The sequence below is a fragment of the Calypte anna genome, chromosome 4A, assembly GCF_003957555.1.
Source record: "Calypte anna isolate BGI_N300 chromosome 4A, bCalAnn1_v1.p, whole genome shotgun sequence".
NCBI lineage: Eukaryota > Metazoa > Chordata > Aves > Apodiformes > Trochilidae > Calypte > Calypte anna.
The window spans coordinates 41,709,709-41,725,453 of record NC_044248.1 but is presented as its reverse complement, the minus strand read 5'-3'; the positions used below and the strand labels follow the sequence as shown (position 1 = coordinate 41,725,453).

The 15,745-nt window shown below is 41.9% G+C and overlaps 1 protein-coding gene across 3 annotated transcripts in view; it reads right to left on the bottom strand.

The window, feature by feature from the left end:
- Nucleotides 1–8,380: 8,380 nt before the first annotated feature.
- LEF1 (lymphoid enhancer binding factor 1) overlaps nt 8,381–15,745 on the bottom strand; it is a 66,293-nt gene continuing 58,928 nt past the window's right edge. For all 3 annotated transcript variants that reach the window (XM_030449652.1, XM_030449654.1, XM_030449653.1), the window contains one exon: nt 8,381–9,558. In XM_030449652.1, coding sequence (XP_030305512.1) covers nt 9,479–9,558 — 80 coding nt within the window. In that variant the 3' untranslated portion in view covers nt 8,381–9,478. The remainder of the gene's footprint in view (nt 9,559–15,745) is intronic.

The window sequence follows — 15,745 nt, the reverse complement described above, 5'->3', positions numbered from 1 at the left end:
ATGGAAAATGAAGTTTGTTGCTTCCTTCTTCCTTCATTGTGGGTTTGTGTAGAATATCCCATTGGTAGGAATTTAGTTGGGAAAACAGCATTGTCAAAGAATTTAATGTATGTTAGTTGTCTGATGAAGTTTAACCCCTGGAAATAAGTTTCTGAAAATGGCATTTGCAGTTTGCCCACCCAGAAGGTGGTTGTCTTGGTGTGAAAAGGTCTTGTGTGTTCCTAACTTTGTGCCAGGCTTTGGTCAGTAAAATCTGCAAGTGAGTTAAGTGTAAGCTAACTCAATGTCATGTGTTTCTGTGGTCAGAAAGGTGGGTGCTAGAGGATGTAGGTACCAGCAAACAACTTCTGTTGTGCTGCTTTGTGCTTTGATTGCAGAGCAAGTACTGTATAGTACTGTAATAGTATTGGGGTCTGAGATGCTTGAGTACAGTGTCATTTGGGGGTGTGCAGCACAGTAGTAAAAAGGTGATGCCTTCTTCCTTGAGAGGGAAAAGAAAGCATGATCAGTGTTGAAAAAGCATGTGCTGCTTCTCTTCCTGCTTTGGATAAGTGATTATGACTTTGTATTATATGAAAAATTCTTTTGTTTGCAGTGAAACTGAAGAACTTTGTAAAAGTGCAGATGCCTCCTGTTCTCTTAGCAAGTTCTTTATGTAAGCACCCACTTTGGAGCATCATGAGATAAGAAATGTTTTCTGTGTCCTAGAGTAGTGCTCTTCAAGCCTGTGATGTTTGGATAGATTTATAGCTGATGGTTACTGAAAGTGTTTAGATTAATAATTTTTATTAACCTGTCAACACATGATTGCCAAAGTATAATGTGTGCTTGTTATTCTTGCATCAAGAGAAAGCCACTTTACATTACCAACTGGCTTTAAAGATGTGGGCAAACTGGAACAGTTTTTGCTGTTTATCATGGCAAACTTTCCCTGAAAATTTATTGCTGACAGTTTTGAAGTTAATTTTCTCAAGATAAGCAGCAGTTTTCTTGTATAGCCATGGTGCTATGTTCTTCTAACTAGTACCACAGCAGTGAACCACGTCTCAGTTTTTTTTATTCACTGCAATTTTCAACCACATGAGCAATTATAAAACTGGCCAGAATTATGCCTATTTCCCTGTGTTTTTTGGAAGAGCTGAGACCAGGAACAAAAGCAGATGCTATGATTCTTCTGAGAGCTAGATCTTTTCATCTTATATATTCCTTCAGGAGCTTTTCCTGTTGTTCACAGCCAGAGGGAAGTGCTGCTGCTGAATTCTGTCAGAGAAGGGTTAAGTAGAGCCACAATTGGGTAACTGTAAAGATGATTTGTAGAATGATCTGTCTTGAATTTTATGATCTTCTCAAAAGTTCAAGTTAAAACTGAAATCCCTTTTTATGTATCATTTGCTATCCAGTATACTTTCCCATTTATAAATGCAGTGCTATCCAGAGTCTTAAATATATGTGATCTCAGAACAGTAAGAAATGAGGTCTGGGGTTGTTACTGATAATATATTAATCAGATTTAGGTTTGTATGCCCATGGAGCAGCTTTGCACTTGTTCAGTTCACTCTTTTATTCCCTTAGATATTTTCTCTTTGGCTTCCTATAAATTGCAAATACCTCTCAGCAATGCATTCTTTGCAGAGAAACCATGAAGCTCTAATGCTACCTGGGTGTTTCGCTTGCTTCTGAGGTAGGAATGGGACAAAACACCAAACCTAGGTATTAAAGGAGCCTTTTTCTTTTGTCATGTGGCATCAGAAGGAGGCAGAAGGCCATGGTTTGTTTCCAGCCTTGGGTCAGATGCTGTAAGCTGGCCAGGAGGATATTTTAGCACAAGGCTTTGGCTTGGCGGGCACTGAGGAACTTGTCGCTTACTTTGGCTGTTCCATGCTGCCAGATAACAGGATTTTTTCCTAGCCTGTTGTTTGCTGTTGCTTTCATTGGTGCATGTCTGTCCTGCCTGGTAACAGCTTCTTCTATTCTGGTCCCGTTTTCCTGCCAGCAACCACTTTTAGGGTGGTTTTCTGTAAATGGACAAACCCTTACAGTATTCGCTAGTTAAAGAATGCAAATTTTTTGTCATTAGTAACCTAAACCCCCCATTTGGAGTCTTGGCTTCAGTAACAAAAATCTTGTGGATTAACCACTTTCACCAGTGAGAGGCTTTCCAGTGAGCTGTGGGAAGAAGTGTATGCTCAGTGGTAGGTCTTCAGTAAACAGCTGGAATTTGCATGTGGTGAATTAGCACCAAATAAAATCCCCCCCATTTTTTGCTTAATTATCCTTGCCTAGTCAAATGGCTCTATTAAATGTTTGTGCAATAGAAATTGGTAAAACCACACGTTCACAACAAGTGGGTTTTGATTGTGCTCAGGGTTTTGTCTGCTCTGCTGGTGGCAAGGCCAGCACAGAGGTTGGTGGGGACCACTCTGTGCCCTGATTTCTCCTTGGCATGCAGGGATGCTCCTGGCCAGACTGAAGCACTGCAGCCACTGGAAGCCCTTGCTTTAATTCTGGATCTTCAAACTTTGAGACTGCTGCTTTGAATCCTGCAAAGCTGCAAGCATAAGCAGCAGTAAAATACACTGTCTTTAGATTCTGTGATGTTTTTAGGTGGTGGTTTTCTCTATAGAAGCTGTAAAAGGTAAAATGTTTGGGATCCTTATTTCTTGGAAAACACAAGAGGGCCATTAGGTTCCTTACAGCTGATGTTGCAGTTCTTTTTTCTTTGCAATTTAGGGTGGGATTTCTAAAAAAAAACCCAAAAAACAACAAAACAACCCCTTTTGTTTCAGTTGGAAGCCTGGTGATGTTTACCAGTATGTCTAAGCAGGTGAGGCATCCAGCTTCCAGTGATTTCTTTTCAGCACTAAAATGCTGCTCAGATTGTGAAAGAAAACAGCAGTTTTAATCCTTTTCCATCTTTGTTTGCTGTGTATCTACTTTATTGAACATGATCAGTTGCTGGAACAAAAGTGCTCTTGTTAATAATTTCAGTCAATAGCAATCAGACCATGCTTCAAAAAAAAAAAAAAATAATGCTGCCTCCTGATTTCTTCACTATTCCCTCTTCACTTTCTTTTGAGCCAAGAGGTCATCACATCTATTTAAGGATTGCTCTCTGGGTGCTATCATGACATTAATGTTAGAGAATGACCAGTGAAGGTTAGGCACCCAAATAATGTTTTAAGTGCCTAAAAGAATTTTTGTGAGTCCTTGCTTGGGTGAAATGGGCTACAGGGAAAACACTTAAGTGAGAGAGAGCTGGTTTCAGAGGCTGTGGATTCTAAAGCCCAGTTAGAATGCTTTTAGGAAAATGGCAGTGTCTGTGAAGAGAGATTTATGATAAGAATTTAAATAGCTTACTCTAGAGTATGAGAGGGAAGATACTTGGAGAATTGAATTTATTCAGTACTAGAGAGATTTTTAAAGTGGAATTTTTCTCCTGCAAAGGGGGGAGAATATGGGAGGTGGGTGGGAAGATCCTGTTAATTTCACATTAGTTTTTTTTCTTGATACCATCCTTTTAATTTCTTTAAACAAAAGCATTAATTGGAACTGGGGAAGAAGTTTTTTTTCTTAGAAACTTGGCATTTTATTTTTGGCTAAGACTGAAAGCTATTGTTGCCCAAGCTGATGCTAAGCTGGCAAATCTATGAACTGGAGCCAGTATTGTTATTTGGATCTAAATTTGTAAGGACATTTAGTTGTCTTAGAATAAAAGTTGAGCATAGAGTTTACCTCAAGGGCAGAGTTATACTCCACAGATCATTTGCACAGGCTTACAAGCTGGAATTGTTGCTTAGCCTATTGACACATGGTATTTCAAGTAGTGTGCTGATGGAAGGGAAGAATAATGGCAAATGATGAATATGTCAAATGGTCTTACAATAGACACCATATTCACTCACAGGCTCACTGCTTTTTGACAATGGGCAAAGCCTTTTCTAGAGTGGCAGCTAACATTACAAGGAGGAAAGTTTCCAGGGAAAAATGTGATTTTTGGACAATCACTTTTATTGTGTTTTTAGGGAATTAATTAGTGTCTGAGTGACAGGTAAGACTGGACTTAGCTGTGGCTGGTATCAGTTCATGTTATGAGAGTCGTGCAAACCTGCAAACACCTAGCTTAACTTACAACTGATTTATTTTGAAATTGGGAATTAAAATCTAAAAATCAGTCCAAATAATTGAATTAAATAAGTTTGAAAAAAAGAGCAGTGCCCATATGGCAGATTGTCCTGATATAAGAGCTGGTTAAGTCTTACTTGCCCACAAAGCTTGCTTTTTTTTTCACTAATATTGCATGTGAATTTTGTCAGGGAAGGAGAGCCACTTTCTCTGCCTTCTGCGTGGAAGGAAGTTCTTTTGGAGAATGTGCTGGACCTGCTGAGGAATAGAGATTTAACAAAATCTGATATTTGATATGTCAGCTGCAAATCCAGCATGTTAAAGGACTTCAGATAACTTTGAACAGAACAGATCTCAGTTTGTGAATTAGCCAAACCAACCAGTGTATGCTATGAAGAACTTTGTAGGCTTTCATGTCCTGTTTAGGAGTTGTAATATCTATAGATTACTTAATTTAACCAAGTTTTGGCTGTCATGTCAGAAAAAAATGAGATCAAATCCAGTAAAGGGACGGGTGAGAAAGTGCTGCCTGGTCTTCAGTGTTTCAGCAACTAGATTTTAAGTATCTTGTCCAGCTGGGCTTTGAAACTCCATCTCAGTCAAGAGAGATTTCCACTGCCATGTTGTGGTATGTACTGTCTCCTCTTTTGTTAGCCAGCACTTCACTTTTTTAGCATTTTGCTTTGTCAAAATCTGAGTCCTTGTTTCTGTGGCTTGTTCCTTCTCCCTGATGACACAGAGGTGGTCCTGCTTCAACCTAGTCAATATCCTGCAGGATGTTTAACCAGTTTTCTTAGCTGCAGGAAATTATTCCCAATTCTGAGAGCTGTTCCTGCAAGTGTCTTGACCTCAGTTAAGTTATGAAATATGTTCTTTATCTTACTCTGCTGAAGATTTTATTTTGCTGTCGTTACCTTTTCTCAGGACAGTGAACAGGGCAGATGAGTTCTTGGCTGAGCTGCTCTTTTGGAATGAAGCTATGTGCTCACAGCTGACAGGCTTCTGGTATTTGTGGAGCTGCTCCTTTCCCCCATGATGTTCTACTTTGTATTAGGTCCTGATGCTGAAGGAGAGGCTTCCTGGCATGTTCCCTGTGAATGCATGAGAACAAACTGCAGTTGTGTTACTGGAGAGGTCAGTGGGCATTTCTTAACCTCTGCAGTTGTCCTTCATTTTCTGCCTCTCTTGCTTTACCCTAATTAGCTGCCATGTAGATCAGGAGGCCATCAGGAAAAAGGGAATGGTTGCTTTGAAGCCTGGTGTGCTGCAGTGGTTTCAAAGGAGTGGACATGCCCGAAGCTCCAGATTGTGGTGTCCTCCAGACTGGAGAAAAAGCCCCACATTTCCTGCAACTTGATGTAACCATGGAGCTATCACTTGTACAGAAACCTGACAGCCTTTTCTGTTAGCTAATTCAGAGTGGAAACTACAACAGAAGAGAATTCTCTAGAGCTGGTGAGTCCCTATAAGCACAACCAGTGAATCTGTCATCACTTACTGTGCAAAAAGCCAAAGTTAGCCTGGAGCTTTGTTCTTTTATGTAACAGAGGGGAAATGGCTCTGGTCCAGGTGATCCAGAAGCCTGAGGAGCCAAACCATCCTGTGATGTTGGCCTGATTAGCTGTAAATAATCCTGACTCAACTGCCCTGTTCTGTGTTTTTGCCCTTTGCTGGTTTTTTTCTTTTTTACATGAGGGTGGGAAGGATATGTGTTTCCTAGCTACAAGACTATCTTCTGTCATGAGTGATCTGTACCTCTATGGTGATCTGCACAGACCTGGTTTTGCATGGAATGAAGTATGGATGTAGAGAGTTAGCTGGGAGCATTTAAATCCTTAAAGATGTTTTCTGTGGGAAATGCAGGGTAATCACCTCCTCAGGCACCCAGGACATGGTTACATGCTGACTTCTGCCTAAGTTGCACCTCAGGAATTTAGGTATCATTTTTGAGTCTCACCTGGAATAATTTATTCAGTATCACAAGGATTTAAACATTTAAATCTTAGTTCCAGGGTAAGAGCATCATCAATGGCCACTTTTTTACCAGCTGGCATCATCAGTGAGGGTGCAGCTGAATTACCCTTTTCAGTCTCACAAGAATAAATGCTGATGAGCAGTGTGGGGCAGGAATGGACACTGACCCAAGTCACAGAGGGCATTCCAGGATAGTTCAGGTACTCACACAGGAGCATCCTAAGCCTTGCCTGTTAGTTACACTTTCCCATAGTTGCTATATGTGAAAGGTCTTTGATCTATGAATGAGCCCAACATATGGTGCTTGCTCACTGTATGTTAGCAGTAGAGATGTTATTTTTAGCTCCTGAATTCTTTTTCTCCTTCACTATTTGAGCTGAAAGACCTTTCATCCTTAAGACAGGCAACTGTTCACTAAATAGTGTATGTGGGACAATATGCTCCATAAGGCTAGCCCTTCTACCAGGAAAATTTTAACTTGCAAAATGGGTAAGTGGCTTTTTAAATAGTCATTAAAATATCTAAATAAAGTAGTTGTGTTTTAAAAAGAACTGTTATCTTTGGAGCATGTAATTTACAGAACACACTGCAGTAATTCTTGATTTAGAGCAATTACTGCACTAAAGTACTTGCTTTTTTCCCTTTTAAAAACAAACCCAAACCCCAAACCAGAAAACAGACAGGTTTCCAGCAAAGGCAGGGATAATTGACTGGAATAGAAACAGAGTAAAGTCTTGCAAAACTTCAGTATACAGTTGCTGTTCTCTAAGAGGTCTCTTCTGCCATCTGAGAGAATTCCCTTGCCTGGTCACAGAATCACAGGGTATCAGGGGTTGGAAGTGACTTCTGAAAATCATCAAGTCCAACCCCCTGCCAGAGGAGGACCAAAAGCAGGGCAGGTCACTCAGAAATACATCCAGATGGGTCTTGAAAGTCTCCAGAGAAGGAGACTCCACAACGTCTCTGGGGAGCCTGTTCCAGGCTCTGTAACTCTTACAGTAAAGAAATTCTGCCTCCTGAGGTGGAACTTCTGTGCTCTTATCTTGAATCCATTCCCCTTGTCCTACCACAGGGCACAAATGAGAAGAGGCTGCCCCTTCCTTCTTGGTGCTCAGCCCTCAAATATTTATACCCATCCATTAGATCCCCTCTCAGTCTTCTCCTCTCCAGACTAAAAAGCCCCAGGTCCTTCCTTCACCAGGCACTCGTTTTGCTAGAAATAAACAATGCAAGAATGAATATACTGCTTGCATTCTTACAACTGGGTTTGTGTACAGTGCGTGCTGGTCTAAGAGGAAGCTGTTTTATAACATTTTTAATTATGAAATTTCTTATGCAACAGAGTTTAAGGGTCACTTATAGACAATGTCATCACAAAGCTTCCTCAGGCAGTAACTTGCCTCCATCGCTTCTTGTAGCTTGAGCTTGGTTCAGTCCAGCCTCACACCAAACAAGATTTGGGAGCTAGAATACAAGGTATGCTGAATTCAATGTACAGGTCATATTATTTCCTTTGCAGTGGTGCTCACAAACCATTGGAATAATTTACCTGTGGCTACAGTGTTGGTGTTTTTTCCTCCTTTTGAGCTCCTTTAGCAGAAGTCAGGCAGCTTGCGTCCGGTTTTCAAAGCTGTGGAATACCACTCTGAACAAAAGGGGAAAGGTGTCAGAGAAGGTGCTGGTAGTGTTTGGGGCTTGAAAGACACAAATGCCTGTATTTTCAGTTTCACAGTGTGCAGAGGGCAGGCAATGCCAACTCTAGGGATTTGGCAGCATGAAACCGAGCCCTCCCCAGCTGATTCCTGCAGTCAGCTCCAGATAATTTACCTGGGTAGGCTCCTACCCCTCTTGTGGGCATGGACTGCATCCAGAAAGAAGGGAATCCATATTTCTAATCATAAGCTTAAAACCACTGCTGCATTCACTGAGGTTTTAGTAGGAAACCAAAAATGGGTGGGAAGGATAAGAGACCCTGGTACTTCCGCTTGGGCCAAATTTAACTAAGCAGCATAAGGGAGCACCAAGCCTGGCCCTTCCTTTCTGCTTACAGGAAAACTAGAGAAAACTGCTTTCTTCAGGCACAAAAGGAAAGTCATCTCCCCAAATGACTTGGCGTGAGGTGAGCAAACAGCCCAACAGACACATGGCATTTCCTACAAGGGAAGGCTGGGCTAAAAGACTTCTGCCTTAGAAGTTACTGTGCCTTCCTTCTACTTTTGAGGGTCTCAGCTTCATCAAGCACAAGTCATTCTCATTTTTTTTTAAGCCAGACAATTGACTTTAGTTTTATTACAAAGCTTTTATTAAAAAACAAATGCTCAGCACATTTAACTCAAACTGGAATGACCAAAAAAAAAAAAAAAAAAAAAAATCAGTTGACAGTATTTTTGGCAAAGGCTGTGCCTTACTATTTTAAAAAATGGGTACATCAATGCTCATTTCAACAACTGGCATAAAATCCCACTAACAGGCTAACAAAAACAGATACAAATACAGAACAATTGAAGTAATAATTCAAGTGCTGGGCTTTTTACAAGGAGAAGGGGAATGGGTGAGAAGGAGAACTCACTGCAGTCAGATTTGCTGGATGTATTGCTTATGTTTACAGAGTAGATAATGCAAGACTGACCTGTGTCTACTGACCAGCTGACTGTTGTTACACTTATTTAGTTCTGTAGGACACTGTATTATATAGACTGAGAGGACACTATTTGTTACAAATAGTTTAACAAAAAAGCCACCTTTTTTTTTTTCATACAGGCTTTTTCTCTGGCAGAAGAAAAAAAAAAAACCAAAAAAACCAACCAAACAAAAAAACCACCCCTTTTTTTAAAAAAAAGTATTTCAGATTTCCGACACTTGTTTAAAAGCTCATACCTAGTAAAATATACACCAAAGAAATTACAAACTAAAAGTTAAAATATAAAAGCATTCAAGTTTCTTAAAAAAAGCTAAAACCAAAATTGATCCTGTCGCACCATTAAATAAAAAGAAGGTCGAGTGTGTCATCCTGGTCCAGGCAAATTCCATTCCTCCAGGGGCTGTATGGGGCAGCTGTGGTCTACATTATTCCATTGGCTGAAGCAGGCAGTGACAGCCACACTACTTTGTGTGCTGATTTGCTATGGACACAGATGAGATGGGGGCTTAAGAGTGCAAGGTAGAGGTGGAGTGAAGAAAAAAAAAAAAAGAAAGCTCCTCTGCTGATCCAGGAGCTCGTTTGCTCTATTTATAATCAGGGCTGGACCCTCGTGATAGTGAAGGAATTTGGCAGTGATTGTCTTTATGATTCAGTGTCTCTAGCAGTGACATCAGGGTGAATGACATCCGAGACAGACTCCTTGGGGGGGTGGTCTGTGTGGATGAAGGACACACCTAGGGTTTAACAAGCTTCCATCTCCAGAAGGGGTCCTGGTGTCGCCGCCTTTGCTTTGCAAGTTGAGAAAGCATTTCTTTTCCCACCTGCAGGGAGGGGAGAGAGAGAGAGAAAGAGAGAGATAAGGACTATAGGTAGCCTTTTAGATTTTATTTTTTTTTCAAAATCCTTCAAAGAAACTTGGTGATGGGTCACTGTAAGTCTGACACTACAAATGCACTAATACACTTGTGTCAAAGCCAAGTGCAGGGTGTTGCTATTTGCTCTTGCTTGAAGTTTGCTTGGAGTGTACTTGGAAGCAAAAAGAGATGTCCGCACCAACTGGAAAGGTGGGGGTTTAAGCTATGTAGACATTCAGCATATTACAGAAGTAATTCCCTTTTGTAGTGGATTTCATTTATATACAACTTTTGACCTAGATATATGTTACAAAACCAGACATCCTCAGGCTTTGGTCCCACAGTGGTTGAGGCCAATTAAACCTCTACTTCAGATCCTCATTTTCCACTCCCTGCAGGAACAAAGAAATGCTGTCTTCTGTAAGCAGCTGGGTAGAGTAATGTGGGGGGTGAGGTCTGTGTGAACACTGACCCTACCATGCATCCACATGACTGAGGAGGATCTTCTTCTGCTCTTCAGTGGGACAGGGGATGCCTTCCAGATGCAGAAGAGCTGTAATCTAGCAGTAAAGTTCAGTAGATCTGGGAAGGTTTTATGTTCTTATAGTAAGCAAAAAGACCAACAGTAGAAACCTGACTTGTATTGTTCATCCAGAGAGGAACAGTTCTTCATCACTGGGTGTCTGGGTTATATCAGCTGACTTCTTACACAACTGCTAACTCAACCATCACCCCTGCCCTTCTAACCCAGACAACTGGGTTGTAACAGGGACTCCACCCAAGACTGTCTAATGAGTCAGGCATTTTCCACAGACAGACACATGCTCTCCAGCAATGGTAGGATTATTGGCATCTCAAAAAAATCTGTGTTAACCTCTAGGCCTCTGCGTTCTACTCAGCTGCCAAACTAGTAGAGGAATCAATGAGCAGAGCTTTTAAGAATGACCAAAATTAGCAGAGGAATGCAGTTCAGTGGAGAAGGTGACTGAGTTTTTCACTAAATGAAACAAAAATGCTTAGTCACACAAGAAGGATACACTGCCAGCACCCTGAATCACACAAGGCAAGACAGAACAAGTTTATAAAGAAATGGAGTCGACGAAACCACAACTCAAACTTCTGTTAGACTCATCCTAATATACAGACTGCTCGAGCCTCTAAGAGCCACATGGAGAATTAATCAGCAATATTACAGCAGCAGTATTTAAACCTGGACCAGTTTATAACTGGGCACTCACTTCCCACCTGCTAGAGCTTCCATGTAAACCACTAGAAATAATACAAAGCATTTTGACTGGTTGGTTCCTTCTGAAGAGGGAGTTACACAGGCTAATGTACTCCAGGGTAGAAAGCCTCCAAAACTGGTTTTGAACCAGCTGAGGCTCCAAAATCTTACTGAACAAGCTGACTTCTAATCAGGGGCCACCCATGTGACCATTGTTTTAGGAGAAAAGTGAGGATGCTGACGTTTGGCTACAGATGCCATAGGAAGAAGAGGCACAGATTTATGCTAAACTGCACTGCATAGCTTAAATTTGAAGGACACTGTCCCCTCCCCCCAGATGCATACATTATTCATACATAATGAATAATCCTCACTTGCTGCTGGTAGCCACAAAAGGACATTTCAAGCCACTGTGGCCTCTTAAACAGCACAGCTGAAAGTCCACTGACAGACCAGTGGTTTCAACAGAGGTGGTCTGTATTGACTAATTCAGTTCCTATTTCCTCATAAAACCAGCTCAAGTCCCAACTAAAAAAACCTTCTGAGCTTCCTGCCTTTTTTTTTTTTATAAAGTAGCAGAGTGCTCCATAACACATGGGGATCAAAGAGCTACGAAGGGCTCTACCTTTCCAAGGAGCACGAAAGAGAGAGGCCAAGCAAACAGCAGAGGAACACTGGGGAGAGCACCCTGCAGCTTTATATTTATTCTGCGCCTTTTCATCCCAGATTTTCAAAGGTTTGGTCCAGGTTGCTCTTCCTGGGAAGGTTTTCCTCTCAGTCTTACATGAAAACATTCAGCTTCCTGTTGAGGAATGGCCTTGAGGCGCCAGGCCAGTAGTTCACAGCAGCCTGATACAAGCGCTGTGATTCAGAGCTACTCCCCATTAGCAGCCAGGAATGTCTACTGCACTGAAGGGAAATGAAATGCTCTTCTGTTGCAATGGTTCCCCTTTCCCCCCCCCCCCCTCTTTTCCTTACCAGCAAGCTGTCTTTGAAGTCAGGAGGTTAAAACAACGACCATGGCCTTGCCCTGGCCCTCAGCTTTTTCAAACAGCAGCCACCGCGGCTTCCTCGACCCAAAGGCAGCTCCTGCACCTCCGTTCTCCTTCCCATTTCTCCTCTTGGAACCCACTCACCCCTGCTCCAAAAGAGAGGCTGCAGATGCTGCTGTAATTCTGCAAGGGGTCAGGCACCCCGAAGCCTGGAATATTTTTATTTCTGCAGCAAATGACAGGGTAGCCATCCTGAAAACACAGTCTAGAACCCTGCCCTCTTCCCCCCCAGCTACACGCTGGAAATTGCTTCTACTGCTGATAAACCAAGTACTACCTAAAAAAATTAAAAAAAAAAAAAATAAAAAATTGGAATGGCGATGGTGTTGCCTTACAGATATAAAACAGGTCAAATCAGGATTCTTTTCAAGAAACCACAGGCATGTGCTAAGGAGACTGAAGACTTCCCACATCTAAGGCTTCACTGGGGGGCTGGAGCTGAAGTCTGGCCAAGCCAGGCATGCCCTAGCAAAGCCCAATCCACAAGTGAAGTCGGCGCAATCAAAGACTGCAATTACAGCTCCCTGGCTGTGGTTAGGCTTCAAAGAAAGTGCTGCAAGTCACATTTTACATATGTGAAGTCTTGAGCCCGAGCCACAATAGGAGGCACTGTCTGTGCCATTTGCAGTGTACATCTGACTGCAGGAGGAAAAGGGGAAAAAAAATCACCCCCACCTCGAATAAGAAACAGAAATAAGAAACAGAAACAAAAATTCAACAGTAAGTCAGTGTCAAAAAGAAAAGCTTTACCACTGAAGTGATACAACTGCCTTGCAGGAATCACTACTGTAAAACTAAAGTTTTCTAACAAGCCTGGGCTCAACGGCTGAGGGCAAGAGCATCCGAGGGGGAGCAGAAATCCTTCCCATGCTTGGGAATGAGCTGGCTTGAAGGGTGAGTCCACAAGGGCCTTGTGCTCCTCTAGTCTTTAACTCATCTCCATTTTGCTCGAACAAGAGAGAGAAGGACTACGCAGCTTCATCCAGGTCATGCTAATCAGAAGCAGTTATGGAAGAACATCAAGAGAGTCTGTACAGGTACAGGAGTAAGCACAGGGTAGAAGAGAGAGCTAAACCTTCATAGGAGACAAAAGAAAGTAAAAACTTGAAACCAGGTGCTTCTTTTCCTACACCTTTCCCCACCAGAGGTTTTCATACAGTTGTAAGAAGAGACAAGAAAGCATATTATTGCAGTTAAAGGCATTTTTTTATATATATATATATATATATAAAGTCAGTCTCCAAACCTGGCTTTTATTCCAGTACTTCAAACAACATGGCAAACTCGGGGACCCAGCAGCTGAAATTGACATTTCCTTTTGAAGTCCAAAATGAACATGTTCGACTTACTGCTAGGGTTTATCCAATCCTCCAGCAACTCGGGTATGCAAAAGCAGGTCATTATTTATCAGAAAGTTTCATGCTGTTTGTGAAGCCCCTTTGTATTTTCTTTAGCAGCAGAGCTGGAAGGAGTTCTCAGGCACAAGCAGATAGATGCTGGTGTCTGCTCCTCTTCCTGCCCAGCTGTGCCATGGTTTGTGGGCTTAGCCTAAACCAGATCCTTGAAATGGTTTGGGCAAACAAAAACAAACACTCCACAACCTTTGTTGTTTCTAAACAACAAAAAAAAAAACCCAACCCAACCACCTCCTAACAAAATCCCAGTTTGCTGCAGGGTCCCACAAGCTGTTACAGCACATGGATGGAGGGACCTACAGGAGACAGGAAAAAGCCCTCTCTGTGAGAGCTGGATACCAGCAGGCAGCAGAGGAAACCTTTCAAGCTGCTTTTGTTGCCAAAGAAACAGCATAAAATTGTATCCTAACTCTGCAGCAGATACTGTCGTGTTGAAGTTATCATTGAATATGCAGATATTGGAAGGGACCCATCAGGATCATCCAGTCCAACCCCTGACCCTGTGTAGGGCACCCCCAGCATCACACCATGTGCCTGAGAGTGTCAAGTTATATTAGTGGCAATTTTTTATTTGTTTGGGGTTTTTTTGTGCTACTGTTAGCCTCAGCCCTTTGATGGTAACCAAGTCTCCAATAAAAAACTATCCTCTGCTGGTTTAGATAAGCCCTAAAGCAGGCATCCTTGAAAATACCTCTCCAGTGACTACAGGTGGAGCCTGGGGTCCTAACTTCTGGCCTCCTACATGCTTTAGGTGAACCCAACCAAAGCCCTTGAGTCAGAGACTTTTTTCCAGAGCAGGTTGGTGTCAAGATGGGAAACGCCCAGGTATTTTATTTTCGGGCTCCCATTTTGTGCAGCTGAAGTCAGTGATGCCAAAGCAGGTGTGGCTCTTATCAAAGCTCTCAGTGTAGGCAGTATGAAACTAGAAGCTCTATCACTGAGCTAAGATCTTCAAAGTGATCCACCTGGAAGACCCAGGATGTTTTTTTCCTGTTGGGAGTGGGAGGGGAGAGAGGTTCCATGCTTATAATAAAAAACAGATTACTTCTAGGCAGCTGCCTCTAGCAACTTCTCAAAGAGGAATAATATACTAAAAGTGATCTGGCAAGGAAGGAAGAAATAGGCTTGTCCCCTTTTTATATCTTTAAGGCATATCGTAACTATTCAAAATATTATTTAAAAACTGTTTATTTTAACTGTGAGGAAAAATGCCTCAGTTCTAGAGGCACTGAAACTGTAGCTTTAGTTTTCACCTGCTTTAACAGATCAGACATGATCTGTTTTCTAAAGAAAGCAATTCTTTCTAAAGCAAGAAATTACATAGGTGAAATTTTCTTTGTATATAATGTTTTCTGCCTCAGTTAAACATAGGTTAGAATTTACACTCTACTCTGAAAGACAATCTGAACATTGAAATCTCCTAATCCATGGAATAATTTAGTTGTTTTCATGAAACCAAAGCTAATTATCTTCTTGACCTTCATCAATTCTACAGACACATCCATAGAGCAGCCCTCCCAGTGCAAGACAGTGATAAACAGAAACCACTCTAGAAGTCCCATACATCAGCTTCACTTTGGCACAATGAAGTCACCTCAGCAGAAAATTTCTACTGGTCTGAAATACACAAGTCCCCTGTTGTGTACCTCAGAAGACACACACATGGGAAGCAACTCAACTATTCATCAGAACATCATCTTACCTAGTGTCAGGCAAATGTACACACCATAAAACTAATTATATGGAGATATTTTGGCAGTAACATTTCACCTCACGCAATTTCAAGTATACCAGAGGTGAAGGGTAGGGACTTCAAACTCCTGACTTTATTTCTGATTCTAAATAGTCATGAGGAAACATGTATCTTACTTTTGCAAGGAGGAAGCACCTTCAGAAAATTGCCTCTGCTCAGTTAAGCCTCCTCAGTTCTTTTACCCCCTCATCCCTAAGCAGGACCACTAATTCAGAGAGATGGCCACTGGTACCATTTCCCTCCCTGCCTTTCACCCTGCGACCCCACTACACCCCAAAGGCACCTTTACTGCAGAAATATTTCCAACATTTGCTCCAGCCATTGGAACCAAGAGCAGAAAGCTGGTGTCCCAAGAGGTGACACTAAGGCACACAATGTCTAACTGGCTGCCAGCCTCTCATTTAACTGGTTACACTGGTGCTTCAGCTGGCCCTGCTGTGAGCTCCCTTCCTTGTACAGCTTTCCAATCTTACAAAACTGTTCATATGGTACAGTCTTAACAAGCTGGTGAAGGATCAGAGATTTAAATAGATGACTTGCATAAAGAGTCTTAAAGTGGAGGATTAAGGAATTGCCTGGTATGAGAAGCTTAGCTCTAGGAGCAGGGACATCTGCAATATCAAATTTAGGCTTTTTGGTTTGGTTTGTTTTTTCTGTGGGTTTTTTTGTCTTCAGGATGGCTGGTTTTGTATTCATGTAGTATCAGAAG